The sequence below is a fragment of the Cucurbita pepo genome, chromosome LG05 (assembly GCF_002806865.2).
Source record: "Cucurbita pepo subsp. pepo cultivar mu-cu-16 chromosome LG05, ASM280686v2, whole genome shotgun sequence".
NCBI lineage: Eukaryota > Viridiplantae > Streptophyta > Magnoliopsida > Cucurbitales > Cucurbitaceae > Cucurbita > Cucurbita pepo.
In genome coordinates this window covers 10,627,821-10,655,670 of record NC_036642.1, presented here as the reverse complement: position 1 = coordinate 10,655,670, position 27,850 = coordinate 10,627,821, and the positions used below count along the sequence as shown (strand labels likewise).

The window sequence follows — 27,850 nt, the reverse complement described above, 5'->3', positions numbered from 1 at the left end:
AAATTTTTAAAATATCTATTTTAATTTTTAAATTTTAAAAATAGTTATTTTAAATGTTAGAAATGGTAAAATAAAATAAAAAAATTAGACAATTATTTCTAAAATTATAAAACTAACTACAAATGACGTAAAAGCGAAAATGAAAGATAATTATAAAAGTGTTCATGGTCTGTATTTGACTGTAAATTTTATTGACTCAAACGACCTTAATTAAATAATAAATTCAACTCAATTATAAATATTTGAATTGAGTTAAAAGCATTTTTTTAAAATAAAATATTATATAGTTATTTTAAAACATTACATTTTTTAGTTTTTTTTTTTTTTAAAGATAAATAACCGAAAAAATAATTATAGCAAACATTTAAAAATAAAAAAAAAGGACAATAATTCACGTTAACAGAATTATTTATTTATTTGAAGCAAGTGAATTTAAATAAATTGATAATGATGTGAAATTTTATTGATCTGATTTTCACGTGGCGGTTTATTTTATTTACCCATTATTAAAAATGGGAAGACGCCCACAAACGCACCGTCGCCAGCGACAAGACTTGCAGAAAAGCAAATCAGCGACACATCCTTTCTCTCCTTCTGCTTCTTTTTTTTTTTTTGTTCACTTCTCTTCTTCTCTTATCTACCCGTACTCTCAGATTGTTCCCTCTGCTTCCCGCCGATGCAACACGCCCCTCCGCCATCACCATCCTCGTCAATCGCTTTCTCTTCTTTCCACACGATCTGAAACAGCAACTTCGTTTTTTCCGTTCAAGATGGTGCTGGAATTACTTGCCGCCAACACCGCTTACGTTCCCGTTGACCTTCTCGTTCTCAATGTAGCCATGGCTTCCTTCAATGGCCTTCTTGCTTTCGTCGCCTTCTCACAGGTCAGCTCTCTTCGAAATGGAAGCCGTTTGGGGGATTTCTATTGCTATTTGGATATTATGATGTTAGGATTGTTTCTGGTCGTCTGAGGAATTCGTTCTCCTCTCCTCGTTTTCTTCGTCGATCACTGTGCGATGTATTTGTGGTTGTATTTGTGTTCTGGTTGTGAATGATTTCAAATTAATTCATCCTTTTTGGAAATACTGGTAATCGAACTCCATTTGCTTCTAAATAAGCTTTAACTAGGTTGGGCATTTGGTTTAATTGATTCTACTGGTCCTTAGAAACGCATTGACGCACTTTTTGAAGGCGGACTAAGAGCATTCGTTTGCGTCCGGAATCTTTTTGGAACGAAGGAGACTCTTCGTCTGTTGTAAAATGGATTGTGAGGGACATTGCCGAACGGATATACGATTTTTTGTTCATTTCTTTTACGTAGGAGTTCGAGAGACTGTTAGTAATGTTGGAAACCTTTTCAATTTGCACTTTAAAGTTGGTTTCTCCGTAGATTTAATTTACATCCTACAACTTAGGATTTTCTTTTCGTGCACGTAAAGGTTCCTAGACTTGGTTACTTACGTGATTTGACCTGACGATGCCTATTTGCGTTTTTAAGTTTGTGATGCTTATGCTTGTGATATATTGTGCATGCAATCTTACGATTGAGAGGACTGGGAATTGTCACTATGAGAGGCATCACTGCATACCGAGTTGGACACTTCAGCATACCTCTGCATATTAACTTGTGTGCTACTGTTTTTGTGATGGCTGTGTGTTCATTTAGTGCCTTTTGTCATCCGTTGACTAGTCTGGTTTTTATTCCAGCTCATCAGAATTCACATGCGGAGTCAACAGGACCGATGGACACGTCAAAAAGTGAGTCATAGTCTTTTGTGCGTGTTTAGTTCTCCTTGAATGTTATATTAGAAGGATTTAATGTTATATATCTTTTTGAAACTATCGATAAGATTTGTTCTCAAAAGTTTCAATGAACCAATATCTTTTGAAGTATAAATACGCCATAGCTCCTTCAGTTCTACGCACGTAGTGCATGAGATGTGAAAGTTCCCTCTAAGTTTAACTGCAATGTAGGCTTCGAGCACTCCATATTCTCATCAAACAAGAAAATTCCTTTGAAAGGGCACTCCAAGAGGAAGCCATATCTAGAATCTCTCTGATTTCAAATAAGTTCCCATACAAACTTGTAACCACCCTTCCTATTCCATTTTTAACTAAATTTCCATAAAGCAGCTCTCTTTTCTATATTTCTGATAGCAGATTACGTTTCCTTTCTAAGTGTTCAACATTTGCCAACTTTGTTTTGATTTGTTGATAATATTCCCACTATGTGATAGTAATCTTTCCTTGGAATTCAACTTGCAGGTACTCCATCTGATGATATGCTCATCTAACTTGGGTAATTACTCACTAGATAAGATGACCAGTTATCCTTTATAATAAAAATGCTACCCATGTATCCCAGTTCATGGGATCAAATTTATGTTTGATATTGCTTTTGAACCAATCTGGTCCATTTTGAAATTGATTTTAGAGCATCGTATTGAAAATGATAAGAATTTTGGCCTATGTGAGTTTGGTGAATCCAAAGTCTCTATTGTAGTTGAACTGTTTCAGGTATTGATTTAAACTGCTTTAGTAGCTTTATAGGCTATTTACTCTAAAAAGACAGCAGTCTAACTCTTTTTGTGCACTTGTATGAATGCATATCTGTAATTAGCAGACTGGCAACAAGTCTTTAAATTTGTACCACATTGTTCCTAGTTTATTTTGTTTCCTTTTCTGGATGCTCTGGTTATCAGGGCCTCACATTAACTTCTGAACATCATCATTTTAATTTATGGAACTTGATCCTTAATTTGCAGGCTATATGTTCTATTTCATATTTGCACTTGTTGCTATTTTTGACCACTGCCACTGCTGGTCTCATGTGTTTGGATTTGTCCTCATGGGTATGCTATTAACAGTGTTTTGATTTTATGTGCTCCATATTTGTTGGATATACTAATAATTTGAGTGGAATTGTTCTTGCAGCCTTCCCTAAAATACTGTTTCTTGCAGCCTTTCTCCTACTTCTTTCTTTCTGGTAAGTTTCCATCAGTTTCTAGTGTAGAAGCTTTTATTCTTGAATTTGTATATATACGTATCCCTTTCTTATATTACATTGGTTATGCTCCATGTTTAGGCTTAAATTGTAAGCCCTTTTCTATTGGTGCTTGTAGATTTTAAAATATTATGCTAACGGCCAAAGTTGGATATTAATGCAGTTGCAATAGAGTGCATTTTCTTGTAAAATTTTATTTCATTCACAATGCTGTGTAATTTTTATGGGATATGTATGCTTTATTGAATATGATATCATAGGGTTGACCTTGGCCATCAAGCAAATGACGACGACGACGACGACGAGGATGAAGATGAAGAAAATAACACTCGACAGGCCTTGTTGGAAAATTCGAAAAACAAACCTGGTTCATCAAGTGTAGATGGCTATCGAAGATGTTGTGGATTTCCTGCAATTCATCTTGGAAGTAGGCAAAAACTTGTAATCGTGGTAAATGTGGAACAATTAATTATTATCATTTATTTTTTTCATGTACTATTTTCTTGTTTGATATTATCTTTTCCTATTATTATCTGTGAACATTAATTTGTAATCTTATATCATCTATCCCCCTCCTTCAGGTTGTCATGCTGGTATCTTTCCTCATGGTCGCAGTTTCCATTCTGATCTGGATTGGGGAAGGAAAAAATCCTATTGATTCTACAGCTGTTGCCAAGGTATGAATTACTATTCACTTTCTAATCTGGTTGTCATGTTCACATTGTATAAAATTCAGTTGTTAGTGTTACATATACAGGACTGCTGTACAGCAGAGTATCCGGAAAGAAAGACATGGTAGTTAAATAAATTTAGTGTAAAAAAAAAAAAAAATCTGTAAGGCAGGAGTAAATAATGTAGTCAAAGCATATTCCACCTGATAAGGAAAAAATTAGGGTTCATAGTGATTCTTTATTAATGATTCCCCATCACAATTGGACATAAACTGCATTAGTCTTGTGATCTAAATAAAGGGAAAAACTAAACATGAACTTACCAGAATTTGTGAGTTCAAGATTAGCACCATTTCTTTCCTTGGATAAAGTTCGTACTTGTTATAATTTGGGGGGCTTTTATCGAGAGCTACAGCTCTTAAAGAATTGGACAGAAAGCCCTTTGCTTGTAGGCGGAATGAACAAATATCAGCTCAGATGTAATGCTCTTAATTTCAGGCTACGGCCATATTCCTTGTGGTGTGTGAAAACTGTAAATAGTGCTTTGATTTCTTAGTATTTGTTAATATTATACTAAACTTTCAGTTTCATATTTCTTTCCTGCAGGTATCTTATCCTGAAGTTATTATGCGTTTATATAATTTAATTAAGTCCCAATTGCTATTTATGCAACATCTTGCTTATGTTCAGGTGTATGAATATTTCATTGCTGTTACAGTTCTTCTATCAGGAGGAGCCCTAGGCTTCTATGGTGAGTATTTTCTCCTGATAGTTTTGGTTTTCTTCTTAGAATTTCACATTGTTTGAGATTATATTCTTGGCATTTTGATGTTAAAATATGTTCTTCCTCACTGATCCTGCTCTGATTTCCTCTCCTGAAATATTTTCAGGTTTCATGTTATTTTACAGACTGAAAAAAGTACGTTCTGAGGAAGCTTCTTCAGAGATGAAGAAGGTATTTGACTCGTTATTCTGGAATACAATCTGGGATTTTTTTTTTCTGAAATCTAAGAAATCTCATGATTCTGGAATAATTCTATTACATGCAGGTTGGTGGTCTAGCAGTTGTATGCGTTGTGTGTTTTACATCAAGTGCTTTGGTGGATCTTCTTACAGATATTCCTGTAAGTCGTAGACTCTCTTTGTGTGTAAGAGTGTATGAACCTCACTGGTTGTCAATGATTTCATGTATGTATATTCCTTTTAAGTTTCTAACTTCTCTATCACTTATGATAGCTTTCCTATAATTGGCGCTTCAAGAGAATAAATGGAGTAAAAGCACTAGTCCTTTTGACGTTGTACTTCTGCATGGGTAAGTCTTTTTTATTTCTTTTATGAATCTGGGTTCTAAACTATTTGAGTGTCAGATAGTCGACCCTCGTTGCCTTCTAGGTTAATTTTGGCAGAAATTTTATGTCCTCTTTGAAATTTTGTATTGTCCTCTGAATTTTTTTAAGCTATTAAAAACCTTTTCATGCGCCACTTGCTAAGAGAGTTTACGTCTAATTGAAATTCAGGGTGCATTATCTTAATAATGTTATTGACATTGTATTAGTAGAGTTCCCTGTTTCTATGAACCTGATATGATGGCTACATTTGATCTATTGCTTGAACAAGCAACTACGCAACAGAAAGAAGTTTACTCACCTCTGGTGGCTTTGTAGCTCATGTAATTTATTTGTGGTCACTTAGTCACTAATAGTTGTTTGGTTGTTTAAAATGATGAGGAGATTAGTACAACCTTTTTGCCTTTTGTTTCTTCAAATGTCAAGAGCTCACTCACCTTTTCTCAATCCTTATGTTTCTCATAAATTTCAGATACTTTGTAATTGGTAAATTAGTCCAAGAGGTTAGATGTATGGGGCAATATGGAGCATCTTTGCTCCTTCCTATTGTTATCAATAAGTGGGCTGCACTGTCTAACGAGCATCATTTATAGTTCCTATTTAAAATATAGGATTATAAGTCTTTGATGATCATGAATGTCTTCTAGTTGTAATTTCCTGAACTATACTTTAAATGGTGGATTTAGACATCCCAGAGAAAATGAATTCATGCCATTTTCCATTTACTAGTGAGCTTTTGTTTATTGTGTTCAAACATGTTTGCTTGTTAGGTTCTTTGATTCCATCGGCCTTTTTAGTGTGGACTATGAGAGAGTTGCCACCTCCTAAAAAAATTCAAAGACAAGAAGAATCAAGGGCAATTGCTTTTATAAGCCATGGGGCAGCAGATGTAAATCCTCAGGGTTGGACTGCTGTAACTCGTTCAAAGAATCAGGTTTCTTCCTATCACCTTCTGAAGTATCAACATTATTATTATTATTATTATTATTATTATTATTTGAGTTTAAAATGGGGAGTATGAGGATTTCAATCCCAAAAGAAAGAATATTTGATAATTACCACTGAGCTAATCTCACTTCGGCAGTATCAACGTTATATTTTTCAAGATTTGTTCTTGATTTATTACTTGTGAATGTAAAGAATAAGACAAGCATGTAAGCTAATGAATGGATCAAAACCTGAAGTGACTTTGCACCGTGAAAATTATCATCTAGTGATCCGATGCAGGGACATCCTAACCACTCCAATTTCTTCAATATTTCTCATAAAAGCATAAGCTCTTTTTCCTAACTTCCATTTCGATCCTTGATTACTGTTACTTTTTAGCATAGATTTTGTGGAATACTTCATTTTGGTCAGTATCGTTTTCCTTCTCAGACTTGAATCCTTGGAATGAACAAGGATAGAACCTTTCTTGGCAGATTATTCTAGGTGTAGCTTGGCTCTTGGAGAGGTCTGGTTACCTTTTTCTTTTTCTTTTTCTTTCAATCTCATTGTTCTACATCAACTTAATGAACATCCATTCATTAGTTGGCCTGCAGCCCACTGCTTAATCCTTTTTCGTTGACACCATTGATAAGTGAGGTGATTCATTGGTTAAGAGAAATATGACATCTAAGTCATACAAGTAAAGAGACATATTCATTGATAAGGAAAAGAAGAAATGTGAACTGTGAATGGATTGATTCTATAAAATAGAATCCTTGGCCTCGAACAAGATTCAATTGATGATAAAGTAAGGGAATTATTGGTCTAGTTCTCCCCCTTTACAACAGAAAAGATGATTGATAAAATTCAGTGAGTGGGGCAATGATTGAACAAAAGAGTAATAGCATCAGTAAAATTATTACTGTTCCATCTTCTTTTAATTCTTCTCATTTCTTTGCAGGTGTCCAGAGCAAGTCCCATATAATGAATGACTCAAGGACACGCCACCGATTAAGGCTGCTCATGTTTACATGAAATAAATGATGACCAGAGATACAAAATCTAACATACGGGAAGATGAATGTTGAGAGTTTGACGATGCTTTGACACCTGCTCTGTATATTTCAACAAAAGTTGATGACTGACATCACATGTGAGAGGTAATCAAACCTGCAGCCGCACATACATGGAGGTTCTATATGCTTTTCATTCGCCTTTTCTTTTCCCCGCCCCTCTGCACATAGTAGCCAAGGATTGGTCGTTCTCTTGGAGGGGAAAATTGTTGTACAATTTTTGCTTCCCTAGAAGCTTCAAGTTTTGCAGATTATGTTGTAAAATTACCCATATTATGTACCACCCTAGTTCTGATGGGAACATACATTACGTTGGTTGAGTTTGATAAGCCTAGCCTACATACAGAAACTAACTACCAATTTCTGTTTTTCAATGCAAAATCTGTCCTTGAAAGATTTTTATATGCCCCCTCTTTTCTCGACCCTTTATTGTGTTATACACTTCACATTTATGCTTTATCCCTATCAATTTGACATTTGAGCTACCAAGAACATCGTTATTGATTTGTATATGGTAGTCGATTAATATCTCAAAGGAAGTCCCATGATATCAAAGATAAAGAGCTTACGCAGCTCAACCGTTATTTATTAGCCGTAATTTGTGGGTCTATTAGATTTACCACCGATGAGGAAAGGCAAATCCATAAAGCTTTCTCCTTTTCTTATCCTTATCATCGGAAGTCCCATGATATCAAAGATAAAGAGGACGTGGACTTGTGTCATTGGCTGAGACAGTGAAGCAGCAAAATATGGAGATGGAAGTATCTCCACATGCAAGCCATAGAAAGCTCCTACCATGGCATTTGTGGATGAGAGGCTGCCAGTTGCAAAGGTGTGTCCTGTCCCACTTCTCCATCGCCAAAAAAATCTTCCAGTTTCGTTTTCGCCAATGAGAAAATAGATAGAGATCTCATCAGGATGAGGACCTATTCTCTTCTACTTCTATAAAACAAAATCAAACCCTTAACTAAATTCTTCATCTTCACTCAACTAAACAGAAAACAACAGCAACAAGGAAAATGGCAGCAGCTTCATCAATGGCTTTGTCCTCCCCATCTCTCGCCGGCCAAGCCGTGAAATTATCCCCCGCCGCTGCCTCCAACCTCCTCGGCGAGACCCGTGTCACCATGAGGAAAACCGCTGGCAGGCCCAAGCCCGTCTCCTCCGGTAGCCCATGGTATGGCCCAGATCGTGTCAAGTACTTGGGCCCATTCTCCGGCGAGCCCCCTTCCTATCTCACCGGCGAGTTCCCCGGCGACTACGGCTGGGACACTGCTGGCCTCTCTGCTGACCCAGAGACCTTCGCCAAAAACCGTGAGCTGGAAGTGATCCACTCGAGGTGGGCCATGCTTGGGGCTCTTGGCTGCGTCTTCCCGGAGCTTCTGTCTCGCAACGGCGTGAAATTCGGCGAGGCCGTGTGGTTCAAAGCCGGGTCTCAGATCTTCAGCGAGGGTGGGCTCGACTATTTGGGGAACCCGAGCTTGGTTCACGCGCAGAGCATTCTGGCGATCTGGGCTTGCCAGGTTGTGCTGATGGGAGCCGTGGAGGGGTACAGAATTGCAGGTGGGCCGCTGGGTGAGATCACGGACCCAATTTACCCAGGGGGGAGCTTCGACCCATTGGGGCTGGCGGACGACCCAGAGGCCTTCGCCGAGCTCAAAGTGAAGGAGCTGAAGAACGGAAGATTGGCCATGTTTTCGATGTTTGGATTCTTCGTGCAGGCAATTGTGACAGGGAAAGGACCTTTGGAGAACTTGGCTGACCATTTGGCTGACCCTGTTAACAACAACGCTTGGGCTTTTGCCACTAACTTTGTACCTGGAAAGTGATCATCACTCCTCCTCCTATTTAGCTTCTACTTCCTAATGTGTTCTAAATATTTGGGTGTTTCATGTTATGGAATTATCAAGCTTTTCGTTTAATCTTCTGTTTGCTTTGCTTAATCGTTTTAGTTTAGAATTCAAATCAAATAAATTATTGGATGAAATTATCAGAATGCAGCTGTCTTAATAACTAGTTTGATATTTTTTTTTTTTTTATAAAAAGTTTACCCCAAAAAAATTAATTTGGATAGTAAAACGTCATTTTCAATATAACTTAGGGCTAAAAGTTTTAATTTATGAATTCTAACTAAATCAAATAATCAAATTAAAACTTTTAAAATTCCCATAAAACAGTAAAAATAAATTAAATCTTCGAACAAATTACAATACCCAAAAATGTTATTTAACTAAAAAAAACGTTAGGATAATAACTTCGTTTCTTTAGGTAATATGTTATTTAACTTCGTTTGTACATTAATTTTATTTAGGATGAAAAAGAAAAGATGAAGCTGTTTTTTCAAATATAGACATTAAGTAGAATTAAAGGAATTTGGTTGCTATATGCATTTCACCCAAATTTAAAACCAAATTAAATCCATTTAATCAAAATTAAATCACTTTCTTCAATGTAATTTCAAATCTTGAGTCCACCTAAACTATTTTGAAAAACAAGAAAAAAATTTGAAGGATTATGAAATCAAACCAAATTATCCCAATCTCTTATACACCTAATTCAACCAATTCCCAACTTAATAAAATTTTTTTGATAATGGAAGGAAGAAAAAGGTCGAGGGAGGAGAGTGGTCAAGGTCTTAGTCCATCAACGAGCATGCTGCAGTCAGATAGAAACGACATGTGATATCAAGAAGAAGAAATAAGAACAAAAGCTTGAATCCATTCCGATTCTCACGTCGGCGGCTTCCCTTTATAATTTAATTTAGGCTGCGTTTCTTTTGATCTTTTTGTTTCACCGTTTTCTTGGTTATGCCCTTTTCCTTTTGGTTCCTTTTGCTCCAAATGATTACGGCCCACTTGTGGAATTAATGCCATTAACCACCAGGATCATCTCTTATAACGCTGTTTTGGGAGCTCTTCTTCTTCTGGGTTCGCTTCCTTTACTGTTTGCTTTTGCTCTCTGTGCTTTCCTCCATTGCAAACCAAGCTTCCTTTACAATACCCACCAACCATTTTCACCCTTTAAATCCTCTCCAGTTATCTTATTCAATCTCTTTCTCTCTCTAGGGATTAGATTTTTGTTTGTGTGTGCCCTTCTCCTCTTCCATCTTCTATTTTATCATTCTCACAATTTCCCATTGGCCCACTATCCCTGCTTCTTTATTGCTCCTTTTTCTACCATGTCTCTTTGGGAGCTCTGGATTTGTTGGGTTTGAGTTATTTCAGACCAACATTTTGGCATTTCCCCCATGCCTTTTGGGGCTCTATTGCCTATCCACGCTTTGCTTTCTTTCCCTTTCTGGGTTCCTGGAGGAACGCCGAAATCTGGGTCTATCTTCGATTGCTTCATCAGGTAAATCCCTTGTTCTTCAAATCCTTCTCTATTTCTCCAATTACATTGTTCTGTCTTCTTGTTTTGGATCGACAAATTGTGGGTTTACTTGTTTTTGTTATGGAGAACATCCCCTCATTGTTTGTTCTTATCAATCAACTGCTGGTTCTTGTTGTTTACAAGTGCTGACTTATTTCCTGCCTGAATTTCCAGATGGGTTTGTGAAATTTGATAAGAACTTGAGGTTGAACTTGAAATTCAGTGTTGGGTGGATCAGATATGGCGTCTGGGAATTCATTGAATGATCATTTATCCAAGAGGACTTCATTTTGGGGGTTGTCGTTGTGGGTTTTGATCTGTATTTGTATTGGTGCATTCATAGTTTTGATTCTTGGCTTATTATCTATGTGGATCTTGTTTAGAAAAAAATCTAAACGATCCATGGATAAATTCCCTATGTCCCAGATACCTAATTTTTCAAAAGATATCAGGATAGACCAGGTTGGGGCTCAAACTCAAACTCAAACTCCCAATGACCACCCCGAAAATCGACTTCTTTCGGTTGATATCAAAAGGAATGATGAAAACTCTGAAGTTATGGCTGTGACAAAATCAACTGAGCCTGATAATAACAGCCAAGGCAGTTCGAATTATCGACACGAAAAAGCAGGCAATTCACAATCAGGGGAAGAAGGAAGCTCTGGAAAAGCTAGATCGTATGGAGGAATTGTGCCACCGTCGCCTCTCGTAGGCTTGCCAGAAGTTTCACATCTTGGATGGGGTCACTGGTTCACTCTCAGGGATCTACAGCTTGCAACGAATCGTTTTTCGTCCGAAAATATTCTTGGAGAGGGAGGATATGGGGTTGTATATAAAGGCAGACTCATCAATGACACTGAAGTTGCAGTGAAAAAGCTTCTCAATAATCTGTAAGGATTTATTGTTCAAAGATCCATTATGTTCTATTCTAATATAATGCTTTTGGAATGCTTGTTTTATGATTTGAAATGCATTTAGGGGTCAGGCAGAGAAAGAATTTCGAGTCGAAGTGGAGGCTATTGGCCATGTTCGACATAAGAATCTCGTTCGATTGCTCGGTTATTGCATAGAAGGCGTTCATAGGTAGGACTAAAGAACTCATCAACTACTTTAGTCTCCATAAACAAATTGGCTTTACCTGTTTTCTTTATGTAGGATGCTAGTCTATGAATATGTGAACAATGGCAATCTAGAACAGTGGCTACATGGAGCCATGAGCCAACACGGCACGCTTACGTGGGAGGCTCGTATGAAGGTGCTTCTTGGCACTGCGAAGGCGTAAGTCTTTGAACATAAGGAACTACCATAAAACCGGAGTAATATAGTCGACCTTTAGCTTAGAGACTTGTTTATCTGAGATGCAAATATGTTAACTTCGTGCAGGCTTGCGTATTTACACGAAGCAATCGAGCCAAAAGTTGTTCATAGAGATATAAAATCGAGCAACATTTTGATCGATGATGAGTTCAATGCCAAAGTTTCTGATTTCGGATTGGCCAAACTCTTGGACTCTGGGGAGAGTCATATCACAACTAGAGTTATGGGAACATTTGGGTATGTGGCACCTGAATATGCAAATACCGGTTTGTTGAACGAGAAGAGTGACATTTATAGCTTCGGCATTCTCTTGCTAGAAGCAATTACAGGGAGAGACCCTGTGGATTATGCTCGTCCTTCTAATGAGGTATCCATTATTAGACCATTTTGTACCATAGTTATTGTGAGATCCCGCGTTTGGTTGGAGAGAGGAACGCAACATTCTTTGTAAGGGTGTGGAAAACTCTCCCTAGTAGACACGTTTTAAAAACCTCGAGGGAAAGCCTAAAGAGGACAATATCCTCCGCTTCAACTCTAAATTGTCCATTTGTGTCCTCCCATATCCTGACTTGATGGTCATATTTGAATGCTTTTGTAAGGTTAATCTTGTTGAGTGGCTAAAGATGATGGTAGCAACAAGGAGAGCAGAGGAAGTTGTGGACATGAATCTCGACGTAAAGCCTACTACTCGAGCATTGAAACGTGCCCTTCTCGTTGCACTTCGGTGTATCGATCCCGAATCAATCAAGAGACCCAAGATGAGTCAAGTTGTAAGGATGCTCGAAGCCGACGAATTTCCACTTCACGAGGTACGAAAATCAGTATCTTGTTTTCGTGACTGCATGATCGATTATCGTCCGTTCTCGTTTGTCTACATTTCAAGCGTTTCACTGATAATACATGGTTAGCTCTACAATGATGATTTTCTTTAAAAGAACATGGTTCCAATATAGGTATGCATTAGGTAACAATATTGATTCAAGTTTCTCTGGCTTCACCATGTGAGGAGTTTGCAGTTACCTAACCCGGAGAATATTATAGGACAATGGCTATTAAATTCTTGTGAAACCTGCATTTAAGTCTATTGTGACCAAGTTTTTGGACACTTCTGCTGCTACTTGTTAGATGCATGTAGAAGGTGGTCCTGCTTTGGCATGGCTGTGTTGGCAGCTAACTCATCAAACTTTCTTAATTACTAGCCAAAACACTTAACTATGCGGGTTCGGCTAGGAAACCCGAGTCATTTGACTATGCATCTGGGTATGTCCATGTGAGATCCCACGACGAATGGAGAGAGGAACGAGTGCCAGCGAGGACACTGGGCTCTGAAGGGGGTTGGTTGTGAGATCTCACCTTGATTGGAGAGGGGAACGAAACATTATTTATAAGGGTGTGGAAATCTCTTTCTAGGAGCGGGACAATATGTATTAGCAATGGACTAACTGGTTTATGAACCATGATTGTTCAAAGAAATGATGGGAAAGTTTATGTTTACATACAACTTTGCAGGATAGAAGAAACCGAAAAAGCCGATCGATAAGCTTGGAGATCGAGCCGTTGAACGAAATATCAGGTTGTGATCAGATGGGTGGGGCATCAGAGACAAGCCATGGAGGATAGAAGTGAGAAACGCATGAGCATGGGAAATGATTGCACCTCCCAGGCTCTCCATGTTCATGTCAACAAAAAGAAAGCTGTTTTTTTTCTTTCTAGGGAGATTTGAATTGATGGTGGTCGATCGAGCTACTGGTGTTTGCTCACACAGACAAAAGGGTTTAAGAGAGAGAGAGAGAGAGAGAGAGATTGTACAGACTTGTCTGAAGGACCACCGGACATGGCCCACCTGTCTTGTCTTTAATTTACATCATTCTAATTTCCTCCTCTCTTTTTTGTTTTCTTCTTTCTCCTTTGTCGGCATCTCTTTCATTCACGACTCGACTCGACTCGACTCACTCGTGTTCACTTTTCTTTTTGAATGCTTTGAATACCATTCGTTACTTCTCGGTCTTCCTAGGGTCGATCTCCACTTTAAAGTGTACACGTCTTTATTGGAGCGTATGAGTCGAGGAGGAAAAAGTAGAAAAGAAGAAGAAATAATGTGAGTTTGTATTACCAAACTAAATGATGATGGAAAATGATGGAATGGAATGGGAGGTTGTTTGATTGATTAGTACCCAATTTTCAGAATTTATTGTTGGGGAAATTAATTAATGCCCATAATTATAATAATAATAATTATTATTATTTATTTATTTTTTAGGATTTTAAAATCCGAAGAGAAAAATATCAGAAATGTGTTGGAAAAAAGAAATTGAAATCTTGACAAATAAGCCACCGACCAAACGTTGACTTTCTTATTCCAATTTAATAAATTTAATCAACAAACTTAAAATGTTGGTTATTTTTGTACTAAAATAAGATGTTGCCGTTTTTTTGAATTGATTGTAGTGGTTTGTTTGTTTGTTATTTTTAAGGTTAAGGAATTGAAGATTTATTCTTTAATGGAATGTTTGGAATTTATGCATTTGCAATATGAAAACAGTCACCTATAAAGCCCTTTAAAAAATTACCTAAAATGGCCCAAGAAAAAAACATATATATATATATATATATATATATATATATATATATATTAGCGTCTCAATTTGACCAAATTTGAACATTTTTTACAACAAAATTGAAAAACATAGACCCTAATTCAATTTTCTTGTTATGATATGGACTATATTGCCTAACTAAAAACATGTCTCAAATTGACTAAATTAAAGTCTCCCTCGCACTAAAAATGAAAAATATTGAGATACAAATAAAATTTTATTCTTACGCCAAATATATTATTTGAATTGAGTTTTAAATGAAAGAAAGATAAATTGGTATTCAAAATAATAATAGCAATACTAATTAAAAGTTAAAATTGGTATAGTGTAAAATATTTACTTGGAAAGAGAAACATTGGGCCTCTGGCCCAAATTAAATTGGCAAAATAGTCCAGACCAATATCGTATTTGGGCTTTAAAGATAGTCAGGCCTTTGGACCTTTAAAGCCCATCCTTTTAATATTTAAAAATTATATATATATAAAAAATAATAATAATAATCCCCTGCAACCGAACCGAATGGGAACACAGGCAGATGCCATAAGATCACGTGAGCTGGACACTTCAGTTTTGTCCGTTAGGTGCAACTGAGCCGACACTCCATGGGGTGGGCCCCAACTCTTCCACGTCCACCACTTCAAGAAAACCCTTCACATGCCCACGTGGACCTACAGTAACCACACGCAAGCAAACTCCAAGCCAAGTATATTCTTTCTATTTTATTTATATGCTTTTAAAAAAAAAATTAGGAATGGGAGTCCCACAGTTGACTTTTCCAACAAGATGTACGGTCAGGATTGTGGTAGACGGAGAAACGTCGCGATTCTAGGTTAGGACCGCCATCCAACCTCGCTTTCCCTTTACTTCACTCCCAAGCCTCTGCTGAGTTAAAATTAATTTTACATTATTTAATTATTTTAAATACTTTTTTCCAACATAGTTTTTACACCCATTGTTACAAATGTCAAGCAATTAATGATTGCTAAAGCCCGAAAATATCAATATATTTATATTTGTATTGTTTTATAATATCAAGTGTGTATTTCTTTATGGGTTTTTTAATTAATTATTTATTGCAAAATCCTCCACTTAAACACTGTTTCACTCTCCATTATTGCCTTATGCCTTCCCTTTACACAACAAAGCCCTCTCAAAATAGCTTTCCTAAAGCTTTCGCCCTATTTGTCTTATTCCACTCACCATTAAATTATAATTCTGACAAAAGTTTATGGACTATTTTCGTTTTTTTTTTTATTTATTTTTAAATGCATATTTTACATAAAACAAAAAACTAAAACTTTTTTCAGTTATTATATACACAATTAAAATTTTATATTTTATTTCATAATCTTTTAATTTTTTAAAATAAACTTATAAAGAGTTTTTTTTATATATATATATATTTTAAAATAATCTTAGTAGTAATGTTTCAAGTGGGATTTTTTTTTTCTCCGCAAATTCAATAATGAAAATTTTGAATTTTTAAATACACGAAAAAAATATTATATATATATATATATATATATACATGCCTTTCAAGCGGTTGAAAAGCACCACTTATAATATTTTCAACCACATGTGCGTATATGACGACCCACTCCATTATTATTTGTCGTTATTATTATCATTATTATTATTATTTAATACAAACTATATGATTGTTGTTTGAATTACATGCCACCTTTTTTATAACTTTAAATTTTCAAGAAGTTTGAAATTTACTTTCGATTTATACCCAAAAAAAAAAAAAATCTCTCTACCAAATAATATATTCTAGTGTCAAACAATCGAATCTGTCGGCATTAAACTTTAAATTCATAAAACATGTCACGAATAACATTAGCCACCAATATTGATTAATTATATTTTAGAATAATACTAGCTACCAATATAAATTAATTTTTAATTAGGAAGGCCATAAACACGTTGGATGAAACGTCGACGTTTGGAATTAGGTATTGTCGCTAGCTGGTTTCTATCTACGGATGGTTCTTCAACGTCCTTACTAATAAAAACATTATTTATTTACTTTTTTTTTTTTTTGTTTCCCTTCTTGTTACCGACAATGCGATGAATAAATTTATAATTATTCATTTTGTCTCCGTTCGTATTTGATCAAATGTCTGACAGTTGCAGCTTTCATAATTTATTTTTCTTTTTATTATTTTTTTCTTACGGTTGAGAATTTTTGTAGATGTTTTATTATTGGAGATTTGTACAAGAAACTGTAATGTAGTGGACCCCACCTTTAAAGCTTCTTAACATATGCTCCACGTGGTAAGTTTACTTAAACGCTCCTTAATAGGGTTACATTTTCAAATATTAATTATTTTAATTTTAGCCTTCAAAATAAATAAATTCATAAATAAAATACTATATTTAATTTTATGTGAGAAATTTTTAATTATTTAAAGTTTTACAAATAATTATACAAATGTGCGGAATCATATATTAAAACTAAAATCAACCGAAGTTTTAAAGATTAAATGATAGTTTAACTAAATATTTATTTAAATTAGACATTAAATTCAGGTAATTGAGTCCATTTTTTTTTCTTAAATTTAAAAATTGATTAATAATTAGAAATTGTTTGAAGTTACAAGTTAAATTACTTAAATCAAATATAATTTGTATAAATATTTTTGGCAGTTAAATAAGAATTTAATTATAACGGGAAGGCGTTATTGGCAGTATTGTTATCGGTTAAAGAAAATAAATAATTTTTATTTCTTTTGTAATTTTGTTGGGTCTTGGGGGTAGGGAAAGTGTGTGACAGCTAAACGTCCAAAGTGGGTCCCAGAAGGACTGAACAACGACTATTCAGGAAAAAAAAATATAACACGTGGCATAATGACGTGGCAACCGTCGGCCCCACTTCCCCAATCCCATCTACCCCTAAAACTGGGAACCCAGACAGGTGCCTGAATGGAATCGCACTACAGAATCTCCCTTCTCCCTCAAAATACATTAAAAAGAAATTAAAAAAAAAAAAGACTCTCTTCCCGAAATACCCCCACATTCTTCGAAAATTACCATCGTACCCTCTCTTTCCTTCCTTACCCTTTTTTACCTGCATGGTGCGTGCATTTCTTAACATGCCATTAGCGGGAACAAAATAAATAAATAAACAAATAAAATAAAGTACCATTTTATTTTTTATATTTCGAATTTCATTTCAACGTTTTAAAACTATATTTTTTAATTTAGTTATTTTAAGAACAATAATTTACATTAAAAAAAGACTAATTAACAATTTAAAGTAAGTTTAGAGACTGAAAATATTTATTAAAAATTAATTTATTATTTTATAGAATTGAACAATTTTAAAATTCAAAATGTGACGAAAAAAGAAAATAAAAATATCGGACAGGCTCCTATATACTCCATTAGTCCTCAATCTGTTCCTTTTTAAGCCTCCGGATTTTCCTCCTCCCGTTTCTCCTCTGGATTCTCTCTCTCTCCCTTAATTTTTTGTCGGTGCGGTGCAGATCTTGGAGCTTCCATTTTATCGGTCGATTCCGAGTTATTTCGCCGCTCTAATTTAAAAGGGAATTTGAGATTGAGGGAGTTGATTTGTTTTCTAGTATTAAAATTTTGGACTAGTTCGAATTCGCGAGGAGGTGGAATTTGGAAAATATTTTTCGTTTTTCTAGATCTGTATATTGACTATTTAGTGTCGGCTGTTACTGGATGTGTAGATTTTTAGATTTTTAGGCGTCATTGTTTTTTTGTTGTAAAAATAGGAGGTGGATCGACTTGCTTCAGGTTTATTGGGGGTCTTGATTTATTGGAGGATTGGGGAAGGGTAATGGAAATGGTGGGCTTCTGTACTTGTGATCCGGTAGGTAGGCGGCCAACAGCAGCTCAAATGTGGCTGATCTTATGAGAACGATTTGGTAGCGGTTTGGACTTTACTGAGCGTTTTCTTTTAAAATCTTGAAGTTCTTCTCGCTTCAGAAGTTTGGACTTCCCTCATTTTGTCCAGAATGCAGCAAGATCAACACAAAAAGGTGATTCTCTCGCTTGACTTACCTGATTGATGAATCTCCTTGTGTTTCTTGCAACAACAAGATTTACAGATGAACTTTAGTTTGTTATTTGTTCATCTTTTTCATTGCTGTTAGCGCGAAAACAGATCATTGAAATGTTAACTATGTAAATCTGATCTGTTTAGCTATTCTAGTTGAGAATGAAATTGAATTTTAGGTCAGGATTCTTCTCTAATCAGTTTATGCAACAGAATTCAACCGAAGTGGAGTTCTTCTCTGATTATGCCGATGCCAGTCGATACAAAATTCAGGAGGTAATCGGGAAAGGAAGCTATGGTGTGGTGTCTTCTGCGATCGACACTCGCACCGGCGACAAGGTTGCTATAAAGAAGATTCATAATATTTTTGAGCATATATCTGATGCTGTTAGAATTCTCCGTGAGATAAAGCTGCTTAGACTTCTTCGTCATCCTGATATTGTTGAAATTAAACACATTATGCTCCCTCCTTCGAGGAGGGACTTCAAAGATATCTACGTTGTTTTTGAGCTCATGGAATCTGATCTTCATCAAGTTATTAAAGCAAATGATGATCTGACTCGAGAACACTATCAGTTTTTTCTCTATCAACTTCTTCGTGCGTTAAAGTATATTCATACAGGTGCTACTCATGCCTTGATTTGTTTTTTAAGGTTTCGTTAGGTATCATTTTGGTCATATCTGACTCGAAGCTTCGTGTTGCAGCGAATGTCTACCATCGGGATTTGAAACCGAAGAATATATTGGCGAATGCAAATTGTAAACTTAAAATTTGTGATTTTGGATTGGCAAGAGTCGCATTTAGTGACACGCCAACGACAGTTTTCTGGACGGTATGCCGTTTTCTTAGATTTGTAGAAAAATTAATGATATGTATCTTGTGTTCTTGGTTTGAATTGATGAAAACTAAAGTGTTTTGTATTTGATGAAACGTAGGATTATGTTGCTACTAGATGGTACCGAGCTCCGGAGCTATGTGGTTCGTTTTTCTCCAAGGTATGCTTCGTGTAGAGTATCTTGTCAGTAATTGTAATGGCTCAAGCCCTCCGCTGCTAGCAGATATTGTCCTCTTTGGGCTTTCCTTTTCAAATTCCCTCAAGGCTTTAAAACGCGTGGGTAGAGTTTTCAAATTCCCGCTTTAAAACGCGTGGGTAGAGAGAGGTTTCCATACCCCTATAAAGGGTGTTCCGTTCTCCTCCCCAGGTGAGGTGGGATCTCACAATCCACCCCCTTCCCTTCAAGGCCCAACGTCCTCGCTGGCACTCGTTCCTCTCTCCAATCGATGTGGGACCCCACCAAATCCACCCCTTTGAGGCCAGCATCCTTGCTGGCATACCACCTCGTGTCTACCCCCTTTGAGGAACAACCTCCTCGCTGGCACATCACCCGATGTCTGGCTTTAATACCTTTTGTAACGCCAGCCCACTGCTATCAGATATTGTCCTTTTTCGGCTTTCCCTTTCTTGCTTCCCCTCAAGGCTTTAAAACGCGTCTGCTACGAAGAGGTTTCAACACCCTTATAAAGGGTTTTTCATTCTCCTCTCCAACCGATGTGGGATCTCACAACAATTGACTAGACGAGGCTGTCACTTGCATAGTCGATACTTTCCGAATGCTGATGCTTGCTTGACGAACTTTATTTGTATGGTCTGTAACATGCTTTATTATTATAATCATTTTGGTTATTTATCTACAGTATACACCTGCAATTGATATTTGGAGTATTGGCTGCATATTTGCTGAAGTATTAATGGGGAAGCCACTTTTTCCTGGCAAAAACGTTGTTCACCAGCTCGATTTGATGACGGACCTTCTTGGAACTCCTTCATTAGATACAATCTCCAGGGTAGGCGAAAATTTCGAGTCCAAACACTAATTCCGTAAAAGATTCCTTGATTTTCTGTAGTTAACAAGGTTCTTCTGTTGAATATAGGTTCGTAACGACAAGGCTAGACGATATTTAACGACCATGCGGAAAAAGCAGCCGGTGTCATTTGCTCAAAAGTTTCCAAATGCTGATCCTTTAGCGCTGAGGCTATTAGAAAGGTTGCTTGCTTTTGATCCAAAAGATAGGCCAACTGCTGAAGAGGTCTTGCATTCTTCTATAAATTCTTTGTTTTAACCTCGACGGGCCTTTTTTTAATATGCTTATTTGAATTGTTCGGGTCGTTCTGTTAGGCATTGGCAGATCCATACTTCAAGGGATTGGCGAAAATTGAGAGGGAACCTTCCTGCCAGCCAATCACAAAGATGGAATTTGAATTTGAGAGGCGGAGGGTAATAAAAGAAGACATTCAAGAGCTAATCTTCCGTGAGATATTAGAATATCATCCCCAGCTACTAAAAGACTACATGAATGGGACTGAGAGAACAAATTTTCTATATCCAAGGTTGAAATTAAATGTTATTATTGTTTTGTTTTTTTTTTTTTTTTTTGGGGGGGGGGGTGTCTTTTCTTCAAAATTACTTCGTCACTAATGGTTTATTGCACATGTATGTATGTGTGCAGTGCTGTTGATCAATTTAGAAAGCAGTTTGCACATCTGGAGGAAAATGGTGGTAAAAGTGCACCGGCAATTCCTCTTGACAGAAAGCACGTATCCCTCCCAAGGTACATATGATTCTTTCTTCTAAAGGGAATTTTTTGTACGCCTCCATATTAGCCAGTGTTTTCAAGGCTAACCCATGTGCACCTGTAGTTTACATATAAACTCGTACCTGGGCGAGTGATGGAGCTCATCAACTATCATCCTAAACTCATGCCATTGCAATCCTTCGTCACTAATGTGATAGTTGTAACAGTCCAAGCCCATCGCTAGCAGATATTGTCCTCTTTGGGCTTTCCATGATCGGCTTTCCCTCAAGGTTTTAAAAGGTATTTGGTAGGGAGAAGTTTCCACACCTAAGAAATGTTTCATTCCCCTCTCCGACCGATGTGGAATCTCACCGTCCACCTCCTGGGGGCCCAACATCCTCACTAGCACATCGCTTGGTGTTTAACTTTGATACCATTTGTAACAGCTTAAGTCCACCGCTAGTAGATATTATCTTCTTTGGGCTATCCCTCTAGGTTTTAAAACGCGTCTAGTAGGGGAAGAGGTTTCCACACCCTTATTAGGAATGCTTCGTTCCCTTTTCAAACCCACATGGGATCTCACAATAATAGTCTTATTCCAATCATTTTGTACGGTGGTTTGGTGTTTTCTGATTTGAATCTCATTGTTGCAGTATTCTATTATGTCTGCACTCTGCAAATAACGTCTTTCCTGCCCAGACTTTCATTGGCAATAGTTCATTTACTGAAGGAAAACTGATCTGTCTAGATTTTAGTGGCAGAAGTTTGCTTCTTCCTCTACTGCAATTATTGTTTTGTATTTGGTATCAATTATCATGTATGGCATGGTTGTTTCCTTAGTTTGCTGTACAGACATGGATGACAAATATGCTTGCCTGATATAACCAGGTCAACAGTTGTACACTCGAACCCGGTCTATTCTAAGGACCAACTAAACAATGTACCCGTCCAAGATGGGAAGATCTCCGAACAGGCATACAGCAAGAATTCCCGAGATAGCGAAGGACGGCTAACAAATATATCAAGAACCATGCAGGCACCACAAAAGATCCCATTTGGTACTTGTGCAACTTTTCTTGTCTCATCTATATGACAATCCAAAATTATCAAATTTACTGATTCCTCAACTTTAGCAGCCAAGCCTGGAAGAGTGGTTGGACCAGTTATAGCAGATGAGAGCGGAATGCGAGTGAAGGAACCATACGATCCGAGAACGTTGATCAGAGGTGCCATTCTTCCTCCTGCATATCATTACCAGAAACCCTATGCAGCAAATCAAGAAAGATCTGCAGCAGAAACGAAACTGGATATTTCACTAAGGGCCACCAAGCAAGCTTCCCAGTGTGGCATGGCTTCCAAAATAGGAACAGACATAGCCATCAGCATTGACTCGAACCCCTTTTATATGACACGTGCCGGAGTGAACAAGGTCGAACTCAAGGACCAAATATCCATTGACGCTAACTTTCTACAGGCCAAGGCCTCCCAATACAGTGGCATTGGTGCAGCAACCGCCACCACCACCTCGGTTGCTCACAGAAAGGTCGTTGCCGGTCAGTTTAGCATGACAAAGATGTACTAATGAAAGTGTAAGTTGGCCAGTCATGGATGCTCTGGCATGTAAACCCTCGTTCAGATCGAGAAAGCCATTGGTGATACCAGAAGAACGTTGAGGAGGGGTGGGGATCGGGTCAAGTCGGCTGCTTTGTGTGTAATAGATGGAAGAGAGGTCAGTAGCCTCTCAAGAAAGTAGATTTATCAGGTTATATTAAATGCACAGTTAGCTTGTAATAAGAAACTGTATCTTACANAAAAAAAAAAAAAAAAAAAAAAAAAAAAAAAAAAAAAAAAAAAAACATACGCAGTAGGAATCTGTGAGTAGTAACCCCCATTTTCTTGCTTTATCTATACCACCTGAGACAACCTGATAGACATCGTCGTCTCTTGTCTTGTATTTCCTTGTTATCACCTGAGACAGACAAGTTAATAGACATCATCGTCACTTGTCTTGTACTACCTTGTTATCACGTGGGTCAAACTCTTGCTCTCTTATTATATTTATTAGAGATCGTCATATAAATTAAATCCAAAATATTTAATATATAAACTTTAAAAATAAGAGCTGAATAAGCGGTAAAAAGAAATATTTGAAATCAAAAGCTCTATTCAGCCCATCATTATATGGGCCACTCAAACAAGCAGCGACGACCCATAAATATAATTGGGCCACATTAAAGGCCCAATGAAGATCTTTTTTTTTATTTGGGCCAATCCACGATCAAAAGCATTTCGGGTCCATGCCCATGAGCACTGGGCTTTTCTTTCGACCATTCTCAGCCGTCCATTTTCCGAGATCAGATTTGCTCATTTCCCTTTCCGCATTCTGTTTTCCCTTTCCAGGAGAATTGGGAAACCAAAAAGCTTCATCAGACATTTCTTGACGCTGCAAAACTTCGCAACCCTAATTCGAGTTCTGTAGGCTGCTGAACCAGAGAAATCAAAAGGTGAATCCTTTGTTTTTGTTGTTCTTCTGTCAAACAATTTTTTTATTGGAAGTTGTTTCTTGTATGATTTTTCCCCCTTTCTTGCACAGTAATCTCTCTTTCTGTTTTCCTCTTTAATCGGTAGTTTTTCACTTGTTCTACTCTCTCTCCTTCGCTGTTCTCTCTTCGTTGATTTGAATCCTTTTCGCCTGGTGTGTAAGTATGCTCTATTTTTCTTCTTACTTGAAGTTTTTAGTTCTTTTTTATTATTTTTGATTTGTCTGGATCTAGATGGGGCCTCTGTATGCTTTTTCTTAGGATTTTTTCTTTTTTAGAGAACGTGTTCTAGTGACTGGTTACGTTTTCATTTCGGCCGTTTTTTCTTTGAACATAGGAATATTAATGGAGACCGAGATTAATATTAGCAATGGCGGGTCGGGGGAGGATTTTTATGATGTTGACCAGCGGGAGAATGATGCAAAGGTTGCGGAACTGAATCGGAGAATTGAGGTTTTGGAGCGAGAGAAGAAGGAGTTGGTTGAGGAAAATGAAGATGTAAAAAATAAGATTAAGAAACTTTCAGCAGAGATTGAGGGGTTAAAGAGTGAAGAGGGGTCGCTGAAAGAACGCTTGAAAGAAATGGAGAGTCAAGTTGAACGTGCTGAAGAGGGTAATAAGGTGTTAGAGTCGGTGGCGGCGAGAGCGTTGGAGCTTGAGACTGAGGTCGCGAGGCTACAGCATGATTTGATATCTACAATGAATGGAGCCGACGAGGCAACTGCTGAAGTTGCGGAGTTGAGGAAAAATTTGGGGGAAAAAGTAGAGAAGGTTGCAGCTCTTGAGGAAGAATTGGAAGCCCTGAAGAAATCTAAGTTGGAGAGCGAAAAGAAAATCAGAGAATTGGAGAGGAAAGTTGGGGTTTTGGAGGTGAAGGAGATAGAGGAGAAGAGTAAAAAAGTTAGAGTGGAGGAGGAAATGAGAGACAAAATTGAGGAGAAGGAGAGGGAAATCACGGGTTTTAAGAAGATCGTCGAGGATCTGGAATCGGTGCTAAAGAAGAAGGGGCTGGAGTTAGATAAGTGGATGAAGGAGAAATTTAAGGTGGACGAGTCATTGAAGGACTCGGAGGGGAAATCAAAAACGTTGGAGTTGAAAATGGTTGAGTTGCAGAGGGAAGTAGAGGAAGCACACAAGGTGATCAGTGGAATGAAGGAGAAAGCAGTGAATGCTTTGAATGGTACTGCAGAGGAACTCAAGTCAGCTTTGGGGGAAGGCGCAGGGAAGGAGTTGAACTTAAACTGGCCTATAATTGCAGGTTCCACTGGAGTTGTTGCTGCCACAGTTGCACTGGCCTTTGTTTTGTATGGTAGACAGAGATAAATTGGGATATGGAGACTTGACTCAGAAGAACATAGCCAAAAGGGTGGGTAGGGTTCATGAACTACAAATCTGCTCAAGTTTTGTTCCATATGTTTGTTTATTTGGTGTTTTCCTATCCAATAAATACTGGTTGGCGCTAAATTTTGCTTCAAAGTTTTATGTGAAGCTAAGCTAAGTGTTGTTGGTTAACCAATCTTAGTTGATATAGTTTGAGGAATCACTGCACTAAAGTTTAACCCCACTGTTATTGATGGATTATCCAGACAAACCTTCAGCTACACTTGATTTTGAGTTGTTTTTAAGGCAATCTTGCATGGTTGTACCAAAGTTTGGCAAATTATAACTGTCCCATTTTGATTTTCCATTCTCTCAACTGATTTGTAAGCATAGAAGAATTGGTGTGGCTCCATGGTTGATGGAGACAGATCATCAGCGCTCATAAATTCATGAGTGAAATTGGGAGCTAACTCTTCCTCAAAACAATGGCAGAGGTTGAAGTGCAGTGTACGGCGGCATTTGCAAGCTGTTATGTTATGTTTAGATCTGGAAATAATATAAATGCGTTTGCTGCCATTATTTTGCAGTAGCTAACACCATTCATTATATCTTGGTTATTATAAGGATCAAGTTCTTGACAGCTCACTCGTGTGTGTGTGTGTGTTGCTTCACTCCTCTTCCTCCTACTGCCTCAACTACTTCCCTTCTCTCTCTTTTAAGCCGCTTGTAGCCACAGTGGCTTGGTTGCCCGCTTGGCTGACTGGTCCTGTGCTTCACTTGCCAAGGTTAAGGACTTTGTAGTGCTCAATTTATTGTTCTTAACAATAATTACTGAATTACTGAAAAAGAGAAGGAAAGGACATTGCTTCTTTATTGCTTGGTTGATTCGATTCTACGCGTTCTTGCTTTCTCCTACAACAATAGTCTGTTCTCCTTTGGTTCTACGCCTTCGAATTCATAGGTTAAGCTTACTCCTAATTTTCTCTTGTAATGTTGGTGATCTTCATTTGTTCATAAGATGGAGACTAGAGATTTGTTATTTGGAATGAAGTCTCATAAATTATTTGATGACACTATACACATAGCTGTCGCTATTAAATCGCCATGTGAGAGAAAGAGAGTTTAAAAAAAAAAAGGACATTTTTGAATTATGTATTGGTAAGAGCTATATTATAGAGAGACTATTTCAGATAAATCTCTGCGGAGAAGAGAGATTCAAAATTTCAAATGCAAAAGCATGTGATTTCACCTCACCCCTAATGAACCCTCCCTGGAAAATCTGAGCATTATTTGAAACACAATTAAAAGCAGCAAGCAATATGAATAAATGCACCAATAAAACAGCAACTAACCACACACTCTTCCACCTGTAAGAAGTAACTTCACTTCCCTTCAACCCTTTCTATATATTCCCCTTTGTTCCAAACATTCCATCCACCATTACCCTTCCTTCTTTTCCATCTCCATAACCCTTTGCTCCGAGTAGAAATACAACAAAAGAAGCCATGAGAACCAAACAAGCTTCTCCTCTCCTTTTCACTATACTTGCTGGGCTGCTTTCTCAAAGCCTGCTCATCCCTGTACTCTCCACCACCATTGCTGACCAGAAGAGCTACTACTCTCCTCCAGACCCACATGCTGGAACTCCCCCAACAGGTCACACATTCACAAACAAAAACACTTCCGTTTCAGCATAGTAGTAATTAGTAGACTTACAGCATTCTGCATTTTGCATTGCAGGTTCACACAGCAACCCTATACCACCTTCACATGGCTATGGAGGCACACCGCCGCATTATTCCACGCCAACTCCTTCGACACCAACCAAGTCTCCTTCAGGTGGAAGTGGATACTACAACCCTCCATCTGGTGGTAGCACACCAACCACCCCTGTAGATCCAGGAACTCCAAGCACTCCAAGCACACCAAGGACACCAAGCACACCAAGCACACCAAGCACTCCAAGCACTCCAAGCACACCAAGCACTCCTGGCACTCCCACTACTCCATTTACCTGCAAGTAAGTCACAGTAACTATTTCTATGAAAAAGAAAGCATTCCTCTTTAGGTTTGAAAAATATGTGTTTGTTTTGCAGTTTTTGGCTGAATCACCCAGGAATGATATGGGGAGTACTGGGATGGTGGGGAACGTTAGGAAACTGCTTTAGAGCAACCAATGTCCCTGGATTTGGAACAAATCTCAACTTACTCCAAGCACTTTCAAACACAAGGGCTGATGGGTTTGGGGCTCTTTTAAGAGAAGGCACTGCTTCATACCTCAACTCTCTTGCAAGTAACAGATTCCCCTTCACAACCAAGCAAGTTCAGTCGAGTTTTGTCTCAGCACTTAGCTCCAACAGAGCAGCAGCAGATCAGGCCAACATCTTCAAATTAGCCAACGAGGGGAAAATTAAGCTCACAGCCTGAACCCGCCCTTTGCCTTACCAGTTACCACCTTAATAATTAATGTGTGTGTGCCTTAGTAGTTAGTTTGTGACTAGTGAGACAGTGAGACCAATTTATCATTTCATGTTTTCTTTTGTTCTTGTTTGTTGTTCCTATCATCTCTTATGTTCATGTTATTTGAACATAGAGATGCTCAGTCTTTAGTTTCCAAATTCATTCAGAAATCAAGATTTGTTCCAACTAGTTCATTATGATTAATCAGATGTTATTAAAGGGGTCGGGAATTGAAAGTTCGAGTGTTTGTTATCTACATTAATCCATTATTTCCTTATCGTCATTAAGCTTTAAGAAGTTAGCAAAATCCACAAAGTATGCAGATGGCGCATTAATGAGGAAAGATCTACTACATTGAATAAGGCTAACCTATAAATAAACAAACTTGGGTTTCCTTTTGGTTTGAGTCAATGACTGGAGCTTGATCCTGTGAACAGTATAAATGCTAAATCACAAATATCAACGGTGCAAATAAACATAGAATAAGTGCAGAAAACAAACTCATGAACGAGAGCCGGGAGGAGCCTGCAGTCATTAGGAAGCCTCCAGCGGTCTGAGAAGGTGGGTTGGCGAATTTAAGAACTCCCATCAAACCAACCGCCCTTGATATTTTACCTTGCAATA

General features: G+C 37.6%; 6 protein-coding genes across 9 annotated transcripts; all 6 read left to right on the top strand.

Annotated features, from left to right (window-relative positions):
- The first annotated feature begins 523 nt into the window (after nt 1-523).
- Nucleotides 524-7,428, top strand: LOC111795688. Its single transcript, XM_023678243.1, has 13 exons — nt 524-884; nt 1,708-1,758; nt 2,266-2,299; nt 2,766-2,852; nt 2,935-2,986; nt 3,265-3,454; nt 3,586-3,681; nt 4,366-4,426; nt 4,566-4,630; nt 4,725-4,799; nt 4,912-4,987; nt 5,792-5,955; nt 6,910-7,428. Exons 1-13 carry the CDS (start codon nt 771-773, stop codon nt 6,931-6,933), a joined length of 1,089 nt encoding a protein of 362 aa, XP_023534011.1. The 5' UTR covers nt 524-770; the 3' UTR covers nt 6,934-7,428.
- Nucleotides 7,429-7,874: 446 nt separating this feature from the next.
- Nucleotides 7,875-9,017, top strand: LOC111795689 (chlorophyll a-b binding protein of LHCII type 1-like). The gene has a single exon (XM_023678244.1). The coding sequence runs from the start codon at nt 8,041-8,043 to the stop codon at nt 8,848-8,850; it is 810 nt and encodes a 269-aa protein (XP_023534012.1). The 5' UTR covers nt 7,875-8,040; the 3' UTR covers nt 8,851-9,017.
- A 606-nt stretch (nt 9,018-9,623) lies between these two features.
- On the top strand, nt 9,624-13,590 carry LOC111795687 (probable receptor-like protein kinase At2g42960). The gene is made up of 7 exons (XM_023678242.1): nt 9,624-10,372; nt 10,565-11,280; nt 11,369-11,473; nt 11,546-11,668; nt 11,774-12,074; nt 12,307-12,516; nt 13,217-13,590. The coding sequence occupies exons 2-7, from the start codon at nt 10,631-10,633 to the stop codon at nt 13,325-13,327; spliced, it is 1,500 nt and encodes a 499-aa protein (XP_023534010.1). The 5' UTR covers nt 9,624-10,372; nt 10,565-10,630; the 3' UTR covers nt 13,328-13,590.
- Nucleotides 13,591-17,706: 4,116 nt separating this feature from the next.
- On the top strand, nt 17,707-22,930 carry LOC111795682 (mitogen-activated protein kinase 20-like). 2 transcript variants are annotated; one of them, XM_023678235.1, is made up of 10 exons: nt 17,707-18,314; nt 18,545-18,953; nt 19,037-19,164; nt 19,268-19,327; nt 20,028-20,177; nt 20,265-20,420; nt 20,510-20,721; nt 20,841-20,942; nt 21,795-21,964; nt 22,043-22,930. In XM_023678235.1, exons 1-10 carry the CDS (start codon nt 18,291-18,293, stop codon nt 22,486-22,488), a joined length of 1,857 nt encoding a protein of 618 aa, XP_023534003.1. In that variant the 5' UTR covers nt 17,707-18,290; the 3' UTR covers nt 22,489-22,930. The 2 variants fall into 2 exon arrangements, with proteins under 2 accessions (XP_023534003.1, XP_023534002.1); XM_023678234.1 differs by having other exon boundaries at nt 22,040-22,930.
- Nucleotides 22,931-23,269: 339 nt separating this feature from the next.
- LOC111795685 (peroxisomal and mitochondrial division factor 2-like) lies at nt 23,270-25,129 on the top strand. Of its 3 annotated transcripts, XM_023678239.1 has the most exons (3): nt 23,296-23,410; nt 23,535-23,605; nt 23,784-25,129. In XM_023678239.1, the coding sequence occupies exon 3, from the start codon at nt 23,792-23,794 to the stop codon at nt 24,767-24,769; it is 978 nt and encodes a 325-aa protein (XP_023534007.1). In that variant the 5' UTR covers nt 23,296-23,410; nt 23,535-23,605; nt 23,784-23,791; the 3' UTR covers nt 24,770-25,129. The 3 variants fall into 3 exon arrangements, with proteins under 3 accessions (XP_023534005.1, XP_023534007.1, XP_023534006.1); XM_023678237.1 differs by lacking the exon at nt 23,535-23,605 and having other exon boundaries at nt 23,270-23,410; XM_023678238.1 differs by lacking the exon at nt 23,296-23,410 and having other exon boundaries at nt 23,424-23,605.
- An 899-nt stretch (nt 25,130-26,028) lies between these two features.
- On the top strand, nt 26,029-27,478 carry LOC111795686 (protodermal factor 1-like). The gene is made up of 3 exons (XM_023678241.1): nt 26,029-26,422; nt 26,507-26,786; nt 26,863-27,478. Exons 1-3 carry the CDS (start codon nt 26,272-26,274, stop codon nt 27,191-27,193), a joined length of 762 nt encoding a protein of 253 aa, XP_023534009.1. The 5' UTR covers nt 26,029-26,271; the 3' UTR covers nt 27,194-27,478.
- The last annotated feature ends 372 nt before the right edge of the window (nt 27,479-27,850 follow it).